Source organism: Ictalurus furcatus, chromosome 15 (assembly GCF_023375685.1).
Source record: "Ictalurus furcatus strain D&B chromosome 15, Billie_1.0, whole genome shotgun sequence".
NCBI lineage: Eukaryota > Metazoa > Chordata > Actinopteri > Siluriformes > Ictaluridae > Ictalurus > Ictalurus furcatus.
The window spans coordinates 26,071,708-26,088,311 of NC_071269.1; the positions used below are offsets into that span (position 1 = coordinate 26,071,708).

The following is a 16,604-nucleotide window of genomic DNA, read 5'->3' on the forward strand; positions in this document are numbered from 1 at the left end:
TGTGTACGTGTGTGTGTGTGTGTGTGTGTGTGTGTGTGTGTACGTTACTGTGTGTACGTGTGTGTGTGTGTGTGTGTGTGTGTGTGTACGTTACTGTATGTACGTGTGTGTGTGTGTGTGTGTGTGTGTGTATGTGTGTGTGTGTGTGTGTGTGTGTGTGTGTGTGTGTATGTTACTGTGTGTACGTGTGTGTATGTGTGTGTGTGTGTGTGTGTGTGTGTGTGTGTGTGTGTGTGTGTGCGTTACTGTGTGTACGTGTGTGTGTGTGTGTGTGTGTGTGTGTGTGTGTATGTGTTACTGTGTGTGCAGTTGTGATCGGAATGAAAGGCAACGTGAAAGGTGACTTCATGCCCGAAGCTCTAAACGAGATGTTCTATATGTTCTGTAGGAGCGTTCTACAGTATGTGCCATTCAGTCCTAGTTTCCAGCCGTTATTACAGCATGGGAGAGGAAATCTCTTTCAACAGGTGTGTGATGTACAGCTAGACAATCTGATAACAAACTACACACGAAGACATTTCTGTAGGGAAAATTCAGCTTGCTCTTTGTTCCCAAATAACATCGGACCGGATCCACAGTTTACATCGTCTGCCCGCGTATTTCATCTGTATTACAGTCCAGTACTGTACAAGCTAGAGGAAGAGAACATGTAGCGTTACTGTTCATTGGAGCTTCATTGTTTATTTGGATTTAGATTGTTTTTTTAATAATTTTTTTTTTTAATGAAGTACCTTCAACCTAGGAGAGAGTCTGTCATCTAACATAATGTATGAATATAGGAACATGGATTTACCCTTTCACCTTGCTCTCACTGACACCCTAGTTGAAAAGAAAGTCAGTCGTGTTAAAAGTTCAAAGGTCAGACAGTGCCGGAATAAGGAAAATAATACCACATCACCTGTTTAGATGATGCTCATGCTACGTCTACTCCTTCCACAGATGTCCTCAGAAGAAACTGATGACCAATTCCCTAGGCATTGTGCCTCCATTTAAAAATAAACACTCACGTGCAGATACAGAAGGTATGATATCGTACACAGAGGCAAGACAGACACATGTTTAAATATTTGCACTGATGGACACGATCCGAATGAAAACCGAGTAGATGAAACGGTCTGGAACGCTGGCTGGTGGTACTCAATATTCCAGTAATTTCCTGCATTTGTAATGATGATGATTTTTCAAACAGTCTTCTGGTGGATTCGTGTTATAAATAGGCTCTGTCTGTGCTTGATGTCACAAAATAAACCCATTAAACCTGCCTTGCAAAAATAAAGAAATAAACAATCTGAGACAATCTGTGGTGTGAAAGGGTTCCACGATTGGAGATCACATACCACAAACCTTGCAGCGTGGATTCTGTCTAATCACTAATCACTACAATTAGTTTTAAACATCCACAATAGTCCTGGAGTTGTGCATTAGACCCGTACCTGTGCATTATGCTTATAAGTATATACTCTCTATCTGAAAACATTCAAACAGCTGTCAAAAATTCAGCTTAATTTTCAGACAGAGTGGTATAGTAATGCTAGTCTGAAATACCTCCGACGTATTAGTGTACGGCGTTACCTCTTTTCTTCGTATGATGTGAAAGTTAAAAGTCATCATGCTCTTCAGCATCCTGATTCAACGCTGGAATTAATTTGCATTGTAATGAAACTTTACATTATAACAGAGACGCTTTTCACCCAGCGGTCCAAATACAGGCACAGAATTAGCAATGCGTGAGGAGGGGAACTCAGGACGGTGAGGGTTAGGCCATACATGGGCATCACTTTGTTTTGAGAAGTGTTGGAGATGGAAAGTAGTAATATAGATATCAGCAGGAACGACCTGCGTGAGCTGCGTGAATGAAAATCAGTAAGAACTTTACTAGCGTGTTAATTAACTCACCCAAATGCATCCTATAAGAGATTAATCAGATTCATACACAACATAAACACAATATTACGACATGCACGTGCACAGAATGACACGGATACGCAGCTGTCCGTGATCGTCAGGAGTTAGCGAGCAGAGGGCTGTGGAAGCAGAACAAGTTTAGAGCTTGATGGAGGAGGACACGACACTTCCGTCTTCATGCTTTAAAAACGTCGAAGTTCAGGTTGAAAGAATGTTCTGTCAAACTCAGCCAGTGTCGGAGGAAACTCGATCAGGCTTGGCTGTGTGACGAACGCAGATCGAGTGACAGCTCAGTGTTCTGGTGAAACTCAACGCCATGTTGGTATAATGCTGATCCTGACCTTTCAAAGCTCAACCAGGAACTGAAACAGCTCACAATCCTTACTAAAACAGGTGAAATCTCGGAGTGTTCATGGTGTCAAACCACTATCAAGCAGTACGGCAAGATTCTTCACGCAAGAGTCTACTGAAGATGAAAGGTGACGTAAATCAGGATGGCGCGTAGGTCTACCGTCAGGCGGGCCGAAAAAGACGATCTCGGTTTTACTGGCGTTTAACTTGAACAAATTGGCAGACATCCACGTTTGGATATCGTTTACGCAAGCCAGTTAAGGCTGAAGTGGATTTTTTCCAGATCGTTTAAGGGGGAGATGAATCTGGGTGTCGTCTGCGTGACGATGGAATGATGTGTCATGTTTCCTAAAAATGGATCTCAAAGGGAGCATATATATAAAGATATAAATAAAAAAGGGTAGGGGCCAGGATGGAGCCCTGAGGGACCCCAAACCCCAGACCCTCCCCCCATCAGAGGTTTGGGGCAGAGAATTAACGATCTTTCAGAAAGGAGCTGAACCAGTTTAATACAGTTCCTTTCGACCCCACATCATGTTCAATTCGAGAAATAAGGACATCATGATCCACCATCGTGATCAGCAGAGCTGAGGTCTGAGAGCACTAAAATAACACAGTCTGCAGCATCGGCTGTCAAATAGATGTCATCGAGGACCTTCAGTAAAGCACACACAGTACTATGGAGTGCTCTGAAGCCAGACTGAAACCTACCTCTCGGAGGTAGAATTTAAGTTAAGATAAGAATGAAGTTGACATGAAACAACTTTTTCAAGAACTTTCGAAATAAAGGCGAGTTAGAAATGTGCGTATAGTTCTCCAGTGTAGCAGAATCAGTATTTGGTTTCTTAAGCGAGGGAACTACCAGAGCATCTTTAAGGTCACCTGGAAAAGTCCCCAGACTGAGTGATTTATTTACAATAGAGAGTAAACTTGGTCCTAGCGTATCATAAGGTTATTCGACGGGGAATAATATCCAGTGAACAAAATGTAGGCTTGAAACAGGAAGTGATTTCTCGTAGACAGGATATTCTCGAATTGATGCCGTGTGGATAAGCAGGGAGACGATGTGAACTGATTAATGCCGATCTGAGATGTCTGTGGCCTCTGAATTGCTGTCTCATTTCGAAAATCTAATAAAGACCTCAGCATTTATACAGGAGGGTACGGGATCAGCTTTAGAGGAGGGAGTTAAGACCGAATCAATCGTAGAAAAAAACTTCGGTTTATTTCTATATTTATCTATGATGTTTGAGTAATATTTATACTTGGTATTCTTAACTGACAGTATCTCAAAATATTAGAATAAAGAATTTATAACACAGAAATGTCGACCTTCTGAAAAGTATGTTTATTTATGCGCTGATACTCGGTCTGGGCTGTGATCCTTTTACACGAATGAATTAACGTGTTGTAAAATTAGTCATAAAGCAGCAGGATGGGTCTTTTAGTACGCTTACATTCAAGGTCTCTCTCTCTCTCTCTCTCTCTCTCTCTCTCTCTCTCTCTCTCATTGAAGAAATCATCTGATCAAGTATACGCCTGTGTCATCTGTCTATTAAATAAATGGCGGTATATCAGGCTGTAAAATAAGGATCAGAATATTCTGCAGTAGTTTGTCACTGTGACTCAGAAAGATGTTTTTCATCTGACATCTGAACGCTGAATGCTGTCCGAACTGAACAATACTCATAATGCTCTTACACTTGACAGAGCTGAATGGCAGACCTTATTAAATAATATTATTATATTTTATCAAATATATTCTTATATTATTGTTTTTGCCTTTTTTAATACGTTGACATTGGGAGAAATCGGGCCAAAGTCTATACACCTGTAAGTGACTGCTCAACTTTATCCTTCACGTGGTATTCGTAAATGTCCATCAGCTCCTGCTGCTCTGTGCATCATTGTCGTATTATCCGCAGCTGTAGTGTACAAGTCATTTCTTCCTAATTTGTTTATGAACTTTTTCTGCATGTCGAAATACACCGTATTCACCAGATTCTAACAATCAGGTGTTCCTAAACAAATTATTATAAAGTAGGAGTTTGAAGCTTATCAGAAGAGACTGTACTATATTTTCTAATATAATGCATTTAATATGGAAAAATAACTTCACTGGAATAATCGGTAAACGGTCTGCACTTATATAACGCTTTTATCCAAAGTGCTTTAAACTGTGTCTCATTCACCCATTCACACACACACACACACACACACACACACTCACACACCAGTGGTAGCAGAGCTGCCATGCAAGGTGCTAACTTGCCATCGGGAGGAACTTGGGGTTCAGCGTCTTGCCCAAGGACACTTCGGCATGTGGAGTCATGTGGAGAGTCATGCGGAGTCATGTGGAGTCATGTGGGCTGGAATCGAACCGCCAACCCTACGATTAGTGGACGACCCGCTCTACCACCTGATCCACAGCCGCCCCAACAATATTTCAGAGAAAACAACTTGTTTACATTAAATATCGACTGTTCTGTTCTGTTCTGTTGGAAATATGCCTTAACTGTGAAATTATTTTGGAACCTTTAGAGATCTTTTCCCTGCTTCTACAGTGTACCTTCAGCTTTAGTGTATTGAGTGCATGTGACTGCTCAGTGTCGTAAACCCATACAAGGGGTACAGATCAGGAGTGGGTGCAGACGTACTGGTGATCTGATCTATGTTATATATACATGCCTTAGATAACGCCTCTCTGAGGGAAAGGTTGGGACGTTCCCAAGTTGAAGTAGAAGTCCTAAGCATCAGATCACCCCAATTACTCGTGTACACTTTTTCTACGCCATCGTGCTCTTCGCCTGGCAAAGCATTCTGATCAGTAAACCACACAGGAAACACATGGCCCTATCTTTCTCTCTCTCTCTCTCTCTCTCTCTCTCTCTCACACACACACACAGAAATAAATACGGTTACCAGAGCTCATAAATTTACATGACTTACAGAACTGCCAGTCAGGGAGACATGGGGGTCATAAATCAATCAATTTAACATTCTGACAGAAAGTGTATGTTATTACTACTCTCATTCTCTCTCTCATTCTCTCTCTCACTCACTGATTGAGTGGGAGAGTGAGTGAGTGAAAAAGTGAGAGAGTGAGAGAGTGAGAGAGAGAGTGAGAGAGACACTAGGACCCTGAGCAGCTGTGTGAGAAGCAGGAGATCCACATGTGAGAGGAGATGAGGGTCAGAATGAATACGAAGCTGAACCTCGTCCTGAGTTTGATGCTACAGCCACCAGCCCTCATCCCAACCCGTTACCATGGAGACGCCTCACTGGCTCACGCTGGCATCATGCTCGAATCAGGCAGTGCCGAGGGAGAAGAGTGAGAGAGAGGAGGAAAGAGGGGGAGAAGAGGAATGAAGGGACAAATCTGAGAGAAAATAAATGGAGGTGGGGAAGGGGAAGGAGGGACAGGTGAGAGAGGTGAAAAAAGAGAAAATAAATAGAAAGGGAGAAAACAGAGAGAATAGAGAATAGAGAGAGAGAGAGAAAAAAGGGATAAAAGAGAGAGAAAATGGATGAATGCATAGGAGAGATTGGTGAAAAAACAAAAGTAATAGAGAGAGAAAACAGATAAATGGAATGAAGAGGGAATAAAGAGAGAAAAGGAGTGGAAGGACATGTAAGAGATGAACAAACGAGGAGAGGAGATTAGAGGAGAGGTGAAGAAAGGAGAGGAGGGAAGAGGAGAGCAGAGGAGAGGAGAGGAGGGAGGAGGAGAAAAAGAGGAGAGGAGAAAAGAGGAGAGGAGAAAAGAGGAGAGGAGAAAAGAGGAGAAAAGAGGAGAGGAGAAAAGAGGAGAGAAGAGGAGAGGAGAAAAGAGGAGGGAAGAGGAGAAAAGAGGAGAGGAGAGAAGAGGAGAAAAGAGGAGAGGAGAGAAGAGGAGAAAAGTCTGAGGAAGTCTGGACTGAGGAAGCAGCACCCTTCGAGCTAACGCTATTACATTAATTTCTTCTAATCTCTATACTTTAAAATTATTTACCTTACGTTATATAAATATAACTGACACTACTTTAGATAAAACAATCGTAACGTTGCGCTGTCGCTAAATTTGATCTGGTTTTTTTTTTTTTTTGTTTTTTGTTTTTTTTTTTTTTTTTACATCCGCGACTAGCTTGTAGCCCGTAGCCCGCTAGCATCACCTACCGCTAGCCTTGTTTACGTTTCACATTTCTCACTTACCGCTGTTCTGTTAAAAAAAAAAAAAAAAAAAAAAAAAACATGTCTGCTGTCCCATTTTGAGTGCAGATGAGGACTCGCTCGAGCTTCACATGGTGCGGCTGGAACTGGAGGATGTGGAGAAGCAGATCCGCGGCCTACTCGACAAGCAGGCCCAGCTGCTGGAGCGACAAACTGCGCTGGAAACATCTTGTGCCTCTGCCCATATATCCAAGGTAAGCACACAGCGTGGTATTTCCACTCCCAGCCCCTCTACGCCATGTGTTTCTCTGTGCAGGGACCGTGCACCTAGGACTTTCCCAGCCGTGGTCTCCGTCACGCCGGCGCCAACACACCTCGGGCCTTGGGTGAACCAGCGGCGGAAGGCGCGGGCTGGACCCTCTCCACCTCCGGTGTTCGAGATTCCAACCAGGAACCGCTTCGCCCCTCTCCGCCAGACCAGACCCAACGCTGTGATCGTCGGGGACTCCATTGTGCGGAACGTCCGTGTAGCCTCATCTAAAGGTAAGGTGCGCACACACTGTTTTTCTGGTGCTTGTGTCCTTGATGTCGCTGCGCAGGTATCCGGGATCCTGAAGAAGGACGAGCGCATTGGAGCGGTTGTGCTGCACGCGGGGACGAACGACACCAGGCTGCGGCAGACGGAGGTTCTGAAGAGGGACTTCTCCAGCCTGATCGAGACGGTACGAGGCAGATCACCCACCGCGAAGATCATCGTCTCTGGACCTCTTCCCACATACAGACGTGGAGCAGAAAAGTTCAGTAGACTTCTAGCATTAAATGATTGGTTAGTCTCTTGGTGTAATGAGCAGAATCTGGTGTTTGTCAATAACTGGAATCTGTTCTGGGAGCGTCCTAGGTTGTTTCGTCCTGATGGCCTGCACCCCAGCAGCCTTGGAGCGGAACTGCTATCAGACAACATTTCCAAGGCGCTACACTCCAAGTGACTGCCTACCGTAAGTACATCTTCCAATAATAACAACATTCAGTATAATCAATGTTCAATTAAAAATCCGGCACCGGTAGTACATACTATAGAGACTGTGTCTGTTCCCCGAGCTATACAAATATATAGAAAATCTCGGAAAGTCTATCTTCGTAACCTAATTAACATAAAATTAAATCATATTGAATGCACAGCCAGCACTTTTGATCTGAAGCTAGGACTATTAAACATTAGATCTCTTGCGTCTAAGGCTCTTATTGTTAACGACATCATTACTGATCAGGAATGTAATTTAATGTGTTTAACAGAAACTTGGATTAAACCAAACGAGTACATAGCATTAAATGAAGCCAGACCTCCTGGATACAGTTATGTACATCAGCCTCGTTCAACTGGTAGAGGAGGAGGTGTTGGTCTCATCCATAGTAAAAATCTAGTCGTCACACAAAAACCTAAGCATAAATTTAATTCTTTTGAAATTCTTTATACCAGTATAAGTTATGTAGCCACAAAAAATAAGTCAATTCCTCTAATTATTATTTACAGACCCCCAGGGCCATATACTGAATTTCTTAGTGAATTTGCAGACTTTGTCTCAAACCTGGTTGTGTCTGTAGATAAAGCATTAATCGTCGGAGACTTTAATATTCATTTTGATAACCTGGAAGACCCTCTAAGATTAGCGGTTGTGTCCATCTTATATTCAGTAGGGATTAATCAGAACGTAATCGGGCCTACTCATAATGGTGGTCACACTCTTGACCTCATACTAACATACGGACTAAGTATAGAAAATATTATCATTCTTCCGCAGTCTGAAGTTGTCTCAGACCATTATCTTATCTCGTTCATAATACGAATTGATCATAATATTTCCACCTCGCCTCGCTACGGCGTAAAACGTACCTACACATCAGCTACTGCACCGAGCTTCATAAATAACCTCCCAGAAACATCAATTAGATTTGGATCACCGTCAGATCACATAGAACTCGATCAGGCGACTGAAAGCTTGGAGTCAACACTCCGCTACACGCTAGATAGAGTGGCTCCACTCAAAAGGAAAATAATTAGAGAAAAAAAATTAGCACCCTGGTATAACGATCAAACGCGAACCTTAAAACGGACAACTCGACAATTAGAACGTAAATGGCGTCAAACCAAACTGGTGATATTTCAAACAGCATGGAAGGAGAGCCTACTGAAATATAGGAAATCTCTTGGCGATGCTAGAAAAATCTATTTCTCCACCTTAATAGGAGACAACAAAAACAATTCTAGATTCCTTTTCAACACAGTAGCAAAATTAACTAGGAATAAAACCACTACAGAGAGAAACACTCAATCATTACATAGCAGTGAAGATTTCATGAAATTTTTCATCGATAAGGTTGAAAATATTAGACGTGAAATACAGGCCATTAAATTAAAACCGGACAGTACTGTAACAAACCCATTACATGACAATGTAGCAATATCAGATCAATGTTTAGAGTATTTTGCTTCGCTTAGAGAGACCGAACTAGCTACATTAATCTCTTCAGCCAATTCATCAACTTGCATACTAGATCCCGTACCTACATGTTTGTTTAAACAGATTTGTCCAGGAGTAATTGAACCACTTCTAAATATAATCAATTCTTCCCTAAGCACTGGCTATGTACCTAAATCACTTAAATTAGCAGTTATTAAACCCTTGATTAAAAAACCTGATCTTGACCCGTCTCAATTGTCCAGCTATAGACCAATATCAAATCTCCCCTTCATCTCTAAGATTTTAGAAAAGGTTGTAGCAAAGCAGTTATGCTCGTACTTAGATAGGAATAACATTCATGAAATGTATCAGTCAGGGTTTAGACCTCATCATAGCACAGAGACAGCATTAGTTAAAGTAGTAAATGACCTTCTACTGACCTACGATCAGGGTTGTGTCTCTCTGCTTGTGTTACTCGACCTTAGTGCAGCTTTTGATACTATAGATCACACTATTCTCCTTGATAGATTAGAAAATGTTGTTGGTATTAAGGGAACAGTCCTCTCCTGGCTCAGGTCTTATCTGACCGATCGTTATCAGTTCGTAGATGTAAATGGTAATTTCTCCATGCGTACTGAGGTTACTTTTGGAGTTCCACAGGGTTCTGTTTTAGGCCCACTGCTCTTTACTTTATATATGCTACCCCTAGGTCAAATTATTCGTAAACATGGAATTAGCTTCCACTGTTATGCTGATGATACACAGTTGTATGTTTCAGCGAAGTCAGAGGACAGACAGAAGCTTAGTAAAGCTGAGGATTGTGTAAAGGACATTAGACATTGGATGTTAACTAACTTCCTTCTACTTAATTCTGATAAAACAGAAATACTTTTATTAGGCCCACGTGTAGCTAGAAGTAATCTTTCTGATCACATGGTTACTCTGGATGGTCTTTCTGTTTCATCATGTGCAGCAGTTAAAGACCTTGGAGTGATTATTGACTCCAGCCTATCATTTGATGCTCATGTAGATAATATTACTAGGATAGCCTTCTTTCATCTCAGAAATATTTCTAAAATAAGAAACATATTGTCACTACATGATGCGGAAATACTAGTTCATGCATTCGTCACCTCTAGATTAGATTACTGTAATGCCTTACTGTCTGGATGTTCCAGTAGGAATATAAATAAGCTCCAGTTAGTCCAGAATGCAGCTGCTAGAGTCCTAACTAGAACTAGAAGGTACGACCATATCACACCGATATTATCAATACTGCATTGGCTCCCAGTAAAATCTCGCATTAACTATAAAATACTTTTATTAACCTATAAAGCACTAAATGGTCTCGCGCCACAATATCTAAGCGACCTTTTGGTTTTATATAATCCGCCACGCCTACTTAGATCAAAAGATGCAGGCTATTTGACGGTACCTCGAATAGTGAAGGCTACAGCAGGGGGAAGAGCTTTCTCTTATAGAGCCCCACAGTTATGGAACAGTCTTCCTATTAGTGTTCGGGACTCAGACACAGTCTCAGTGTTTAAGTCTAGGCTTAAAACGTATTTGTTTACTCAAGCCTACCCTGACTAGATTCTGTTCTACTACTTCGCAGTCATAATAATCTTTTTTCTCCCTCTCTCCTTTCGCCGAGCCCCACATGAATTTATGGAGATACTAGAGATCCAGATCCTTTCTGCCTCTGGATGGAGCTCAAATCTTCTCTAATTCCAGACTGCTGGGACTACGGCTGCTCCTAAGGCCATACAGACTTCATATAAATCCATAATGAACTTTTTCACACTATCTGTTGTTACCCAGATGAGGATGGGTTCCCTTCTGAGTCGGGTTCCTCTCAAGGTTTCTTCCTCTTAAAACATCTTAGGGAGTTTTTCCTTGCCACCGTCGCCACTCAGTGGCTTACTCAGTTGGGATAAATTTGCACCTTTAATATCTGTATACCATGTTGATATTTCTGTAAAGCTGCTTTGAGACAATGTCTATTGTAAAAAGCGCTATACAAATAAAATAAATAAATAAATAAATAAATAAATAAAAGAGGAGAGGAGAAAAGAGGAGAAAAGAGAAGAGGAGAAAAGAGAAAAGGAGAAAAGAGGAGAGGAGAGAAGAGGAGAGGAGAGGAGAGGAGAAAAGAGAAGAGGAGAAAAGAGAAAAGGAGAAAAGAGGAGAGAAGAGGAGAGAAGAGGAGAGGAGAGGAGAAAAGAGGAGAAAAGAGGAGAGGAGAAAAGAGAAGAGGAGAAAAGAGGAGAAAAGAGGAGAGGAGAGGAGAAAAGAGGAGAAAAGAGGAGAGGAGAAAAGAGAAGAGGAGAAAAGAGGAGAAAAGAGGAGAGGAGAGGAGAAAAGAGGAGAAAAGAGGAGAGGAGAAAAGAGAAGAGGAGAAAAGAGGAGAAAAGAGAAGAGGAGAAAAGAGAAGAGGAGAAAAGAGGAGAAAAGAGAAGAGGAGAAAAGAGAAAAGGAGAAAAGAGGAGAGAAGAGGAGAGAAGAGGAGAAAAGAGGAGATGAGAGAAGAGGAGAAAAGAGGAGATGAGAGAAGAGGAGAAAAGAGGAGAAAAGAGGAGAGGAGAGAAGAGGAGAAAAGAGGAGAAAAGAGGAGAAAAGAGAAGAGGAGAAAAGAGGAGAAAAGAGAAGAGGAGAAAAGAGAAGAGGAGAAAAGAGGAGAAAAGAGGAGAGAAGAGGAGAGAAGAGGAGATGAGAGAAGAGGAGAAAAGAGGAGAAAAGAGGAGAGAAGAGGAGAAAAGAGGAGATGAGAGAAGAGGAGAAAAGAGGAGAGGAGAGAAGAGGAGAGGAGAAAAGAGGAGAAAAGAGGAGAAAAGAGGAGAGAAGAGGAGAAAAGAGGAGATGAGAGAAGAGGAGAAAAGAGGAGAGGAGAGAAGAGGAGAGGAGAAAAGAGGAGAAAAGAGGAGAGAAGAGGAGAGAAGAGGAGATGAGAGAAGAGGAGAAAAGAGGAGAGAAGAGGAGAAAAGAGGAGATGAGAGAAGAGGAGAAAAGAGGAGAGGAGAGAAGAGGAGAGGAGAAAAGAGGAGAAAAGAGGAGAAAAGAGGAGAAAAGAGGAGAGGAGAGAAGATGAGAGAAGAGGAGAAAAGAGGAGAGGAGAGAAGAGGAGAAAAGAGGAGAAAAGAGGAGAGGAGAGAAGAGGAGAAAAGAGGAGATGAGAGAAGAGGAGAAAAGAGGAGAGGAGAGAAGAGGAGAGAAGAGGAGAAAAGAGGAGAGGAGTGAAGAGGAGAGAAGAGGAGAAAAGAGGAGATGAGAGAAGAGGAGAAAAGAGGAGAGGAGAGAAGAGGAGAGGAGAAAAGAGGAGAAAAGAGGAGAAAAGAGGAGAAAAGAGGAGAGAAGAGGAGAAAAGAGGAGATGAGAGAAGAGGAGAAAAGAGGAGAGGAGAGAAGAGGAGAGGAGAAAAGAGGAGAAAAGAGGAGAAAAGAGGAGAGAAGAGGAGAGAAGAGGAGATGAGAGAAGAGGAGAAAAGAGGAGAGAAGAGGAGAAAAGAGGAGATGAGAGAAGAGGAGAAAAGAGGAGAGGAGAGAAGAGGAGAGGAGAAAAGAGGAGAAAAGAGGAGAAAAGAGGAGAAAAGAGGAGAGGAGAGAAGATGAGAGAAGAGGAGAAAAGAGGAGAGGAGAGAAGAGGAGAAAAGAGGAGAAAAGAGGAGAGGAGAGAAGAGGAGAAAAGAGGAGATGAGAGAAGAGGAGAAAAGAGGAGAGGAGAGAAGAGGAGAGGAGAAAAGAGGAGAAAAGAGGAGAAAAGAGGAGAAAAGAGGAGAGGAGAGAAGATGAGAGAAGAGGAGAAAAGAGGAGAGGAGTGAAGAGGAGAGAAGAGGAGAAAAGAGGAGAGGAGAGGAGAGGAGAGGAGAAAAGAGGAGAGGAGAGGAGAAAAGAGAGGAGAGAAGATTGGAGGAGAGAAGAGGAGAGGAGAGGAGAGAAGAGGAGAGGAGAGGAGAAAAGAGAAGAGGAGAGGAGAGAAGAGAGGAGAGAAGATTGGAGGAGAGAAGAGGAGAGGAGAGGAGAGAAGAGGAGAGGAGAGGAGAAAAGAGGAGAGGAGAGGAGAGAAGAGAGGAGAGAAGATTGGAGGAGAGAAGAGGAGAGAAGAGGAGAGGAGAGGAGAGAAGAGGAGAGGAGAGGAGAAAAGAGGAGAAAAGAGAAGAGGAGAGGAGAGGAGAGAAGAGGAGAGAGTCAGCAGTCAGTAGAGAGTGAGTGGAGAATAAAATGGCGGAGGTGTTTATATTATTTTCTCTCAGAGAATTTATCACCTCACACACACACACACACACACACACACACACACACACACACACACACACACACACACACTACAGATTTCAGAGTAGAGCTAAAGCTCTCATCCTCACATTGTTCACTTTTTTACAACAGAAACCAAATAAAAAAAATACATGAAGAAAGAAAGAGTAATAAGAGAAAAAAACAATCAAAACCAGACTCAAATAAAACTCTCCTAAATTTACACAGATTTATAGAAATATATGATCATTAATACATGCACAGAACTAAAAACAAATAAATAAATACATACATTGCACTGGAAAGAACATTTCACTACAGAAACTTTACGTGACTCCGTGTTATAAACTCTCCTTTATGATTTTAATTATGATTTTAAAATGAAATATTTCAGTGAGACGTCAGAGCTGCAGCCGGAGCACCAGTCAAAAGAACAGAAAGCTTCAAGGCATTAATATTAAACATTCGAAACCTCTTTAATATTGATTCAGGAGTGCTGTTACATCGCAAAATAGAAGAGCCAATCATGTTCTAGTATGCAAACTTTCATCTGCATATTCATGTGGTACAGGAGTGCAGAGGGTTCAAGGAGAAACCATCAGCAAATATCTTACAGCAAAATCCCACATATCTCACAGAAACATGAACCCGTGCGTGTCGAGTCACGCGAACAATAAAACATCACCGAAAAGAAGCAAAACACGTGACAAATAAAAGCACACGCTACATATAACAAATCCTGAAAATAATCTAATAACATCATAAAATCACATCTCATTCTACATGTGAAAAATGAACACATGAAAAACGAAGCAGGTAAAAAACCTTAAAAATGAAAAGAAAAATGAGAGAAAATCACGTGGAGAAAAAAAAAACGTGTCAAAAACGTGTCAAAACTTTTGTGAAACGTAACATACTGTATGAAGTGTCTAAAAACTGCACGTGAACCATGTGCTAATGTGCACGTGATGCTCGTGTGATAAAGAATGGGATCTGATTTGATTTATTTCTATCGTATCATATTTTCCTCCTCTTCTACACGCACGGAAGGCATTCGATGAGAGGACTGGAAGGAAAGTAAAAAGTCCGCGGTATAAGAGGAATAAAACACTACGAGACGCGCTGTTAGGAAAAGAATCAATGATGTTGATTATTCTCCTAAAACGGCACGACACACAGTGTTTATTCCGTACTTAATGAATAAAGCTACATTCCAACAGAAACCTGACTGATTAAAGGTCAAAAAAAAAGAATAATAAAAGTGCTTTTCTCTTTTAAAGAATCATTTATTGTGGAACAGTACCATGACGTGTACGTACATCGACTCGGGAGTGTTACTGCATCGTAAAATATCAGATCCAATCACGTTTCCGTATGCAAATATACGCCATAGATTTCTCGAAGGGATTTTATTTGATTTTATTTTATTTTATTCCTAAATCGCACGTTTGAAAAGGTGCAAATTTAATACAGTTTTTCATTTACTCCATCATACACCTAATAAACCGGCGCCTGTGTGTAAATAAGTTTATTATAGTTATTAATAGTGAAAGGCATGGGCACAGCTGGCACACACACACACACACACACACACACACACACACACACACACACACTCGGCTAATTGTGAGCTATTAGTCTCCACTCCAGTTAATGACGTGTCTTATTAAACAGAGAATTCCAAATGAGGCGCGTTAAATCAGAAAGTTCTCCCCTTTTAATGGAGCTCATTAATATGGAAATTGGGCGCGATGGCCGCAAATCGCACGCAGGTTCCCGCCGGTTGGCTGTAGCTGAGCAAACCACCGCACAGAAACGTTAGACGAGTGTTTGCGTTTTGTATTTATTTACCCAGAAACCAGATCTGTAAGGTGCGTTAAACTCTTCACGTCATTAGCACTGAATATCTCACTCGTCTGTTTGGGTTTTTTTCCTCTCCGCACGCGAGGTAATGACGAGCGGCTCTGAGACGCATCATTAGCAGCGGTGAATTAACGTAGCGACGAAACTAACGACTCGATATAATGATTTCATTCGTTTAAGTCACCGTATTTTCCGGACTATACAACAAGGAGAAAGAATAGAGATAAAGATTAGCTTCGCTCTGATTTTGCTCCTTTGTTAAGCGTATTGCGCGCGGTGTTAAAGCGTAGGGATTAACACACTGTGGGTTGTGCTGCTGCAGAAAAACAATCAACAACGTGGAGTACATGTGTGATGAAGCGGAGTTACTGTTACCACGCCAAACATGATTATGGTCCTGTGACAGCGTGTTTAAGATGAAAGCGCTTGATTCCTTTTATACCACGGTAGTTTATCTATTAAAGACATCATACAGCATTTTTATCCATTTATAGTTACATTTAATGTTCGTGGGACAAGTTAGTTCCTGTTCTCACTTACATTACTGTAGCGTCTCTTTTTCCTCTCTCTAAAAGTAAATAAACGGAGCTTAGCATGTTCCCGAAAAGATTCACCTCTGACTGTTACTTAGGCACTGACACTGGAGACTCCTTCCTTACATGTTACATAAACAGAAAATTTCACCATATCACCAGTTTAATTTAACACATTGATATGGAGCGTCCGCTGTCAAGTCCCTGTGAATGAGCTGTTGCTATAGAAACGTATTAGAACGAGCACATTAATATAAATCTGCGCTACTGTCAGAGCCGCTGTTCTAGAAAACTAATCAGCAACTGTCAACCAATCACAGTGCAGGATTCAACAGCGCTGTGGTGTTATAGTGATGAGTTATTAGGATGAGCGCTAATCAATAGTATGACTGGCAAAATTAGTAAAGATCATTTAAAGAGTCGTTAGAATCATTTAGAAGAGTCGTTAAGAATAGTATAGAAGAATTGTTAGAATCATTTAGAAGAGTCGTAAGAATAATTTAGAAGAGTCGTTAGAATCGTTTAGAAGAGTCGTTAAGAATATTATAGAAGAATTGTTAGAATCACTTAGAAGAGTCAAATGTCATTTAGAAGAGTTGTTAGAATCGTTTAGAAGAGTCGCTCATAATAGTATAGAATTGTTAGAATCGTTTAGAAGAGTCTAAGAATAGCATAGAAGAATTAATAGAATCATTTAGAAGAGTTCTTAGAATCGTTTAGAATTGTAGTTAAGAATAGTATTGAAGAATTAGAATCGTTGGACGAGTCAAGTAGCATTTAGAAGAGTCGTTAGAATCATTTAGAAGAATCATTAGAATTGTTTAGAATAGTCGTTAAGAATAGTATAGAAGAATTGTTAGAATCATTTAGAAGAGTCAAATATCATTTAGAAGAGTTGCTCATAATAGTATAGAAGAATTGTTAGAATCGTTTAGAAGAGTCGTAAGAATCATTTAGAAGAGTCGTTAGAATCGTTTAGAAGAGTTGTTAAGAATAGTATAGAAAAATTGTTAGAATCATTTAGAAGAGTTGTTAGAATCGTTTAGAAGAGTCGTTAAGAATAGAAGAATTGTTAGAATCGTTTAGAATTGTCG

At 41.1% G+C, this 16,604-nt stretch overlaps 1 protein-coding gene and 1 long non-coding RNA gene across 2 annotated transcripts in view; both read left to right on the forward strand.

Moving 5' to 3' along the window:
* Positions 1 to 1,544, forward strand: part of LOC128619342 (uncharacterized) — a 27,689-nt gene extending 26,145 nt beyond the window's left edge. Inside the window, exons 2-3 of the long non-coding RNA XR_008387927.1 lie at positions 389 to 467; positions 940 to 1,544. This is a non-coding gene — a long non-coding RNA (uncharacterized LOC128619342). The remainder of the gene's footprint in view (positions 1 to 388; positions 468 to 939) is intronic.
* A 4,963-nt stretch (positions 1,545 to 6,507) lies between these two features.
* On the forward strand, positions 6,508 to 7,540 carry LOC128619852 (uncharacterized). The gene is made up of 2 exons (XM_053644332.1): positions 6,508 to 6,659; positions 6,722 to 7,540. The coding sequence occupies exons 1-2, from the start codon at positions 6,514 to 6,516 to the stop codon at positions 7,389 to 7,391; spliced, it is 816 nt and encodes a 271-aa protein (XP_053500307.1). The 5' UTR covers positions 6,508 to 6,513; the 3' UTR covers positions 7,392 to 7,540.
* Positions 7,541 to 16,604: the final 9,064 nt, after the last annotated feature.

Excerpts from the sequence above, each read along its gene's own strand:
- LOC128619852 (XM_053644332.1), top strand. The coding sequence starts at position 6,514 with ATGAGGACTCGCTCGAGCTTCACATGGTGCGGCTGGAACTGGAGGATG. Across the intron at positions 6,660-6,721 it reads CCTCTGCCCATATATCCAAG|GGACCGTGCACCTAGGACTT; the intron begins GTAAGCACACAG and ends TTCTCTGTGCAG.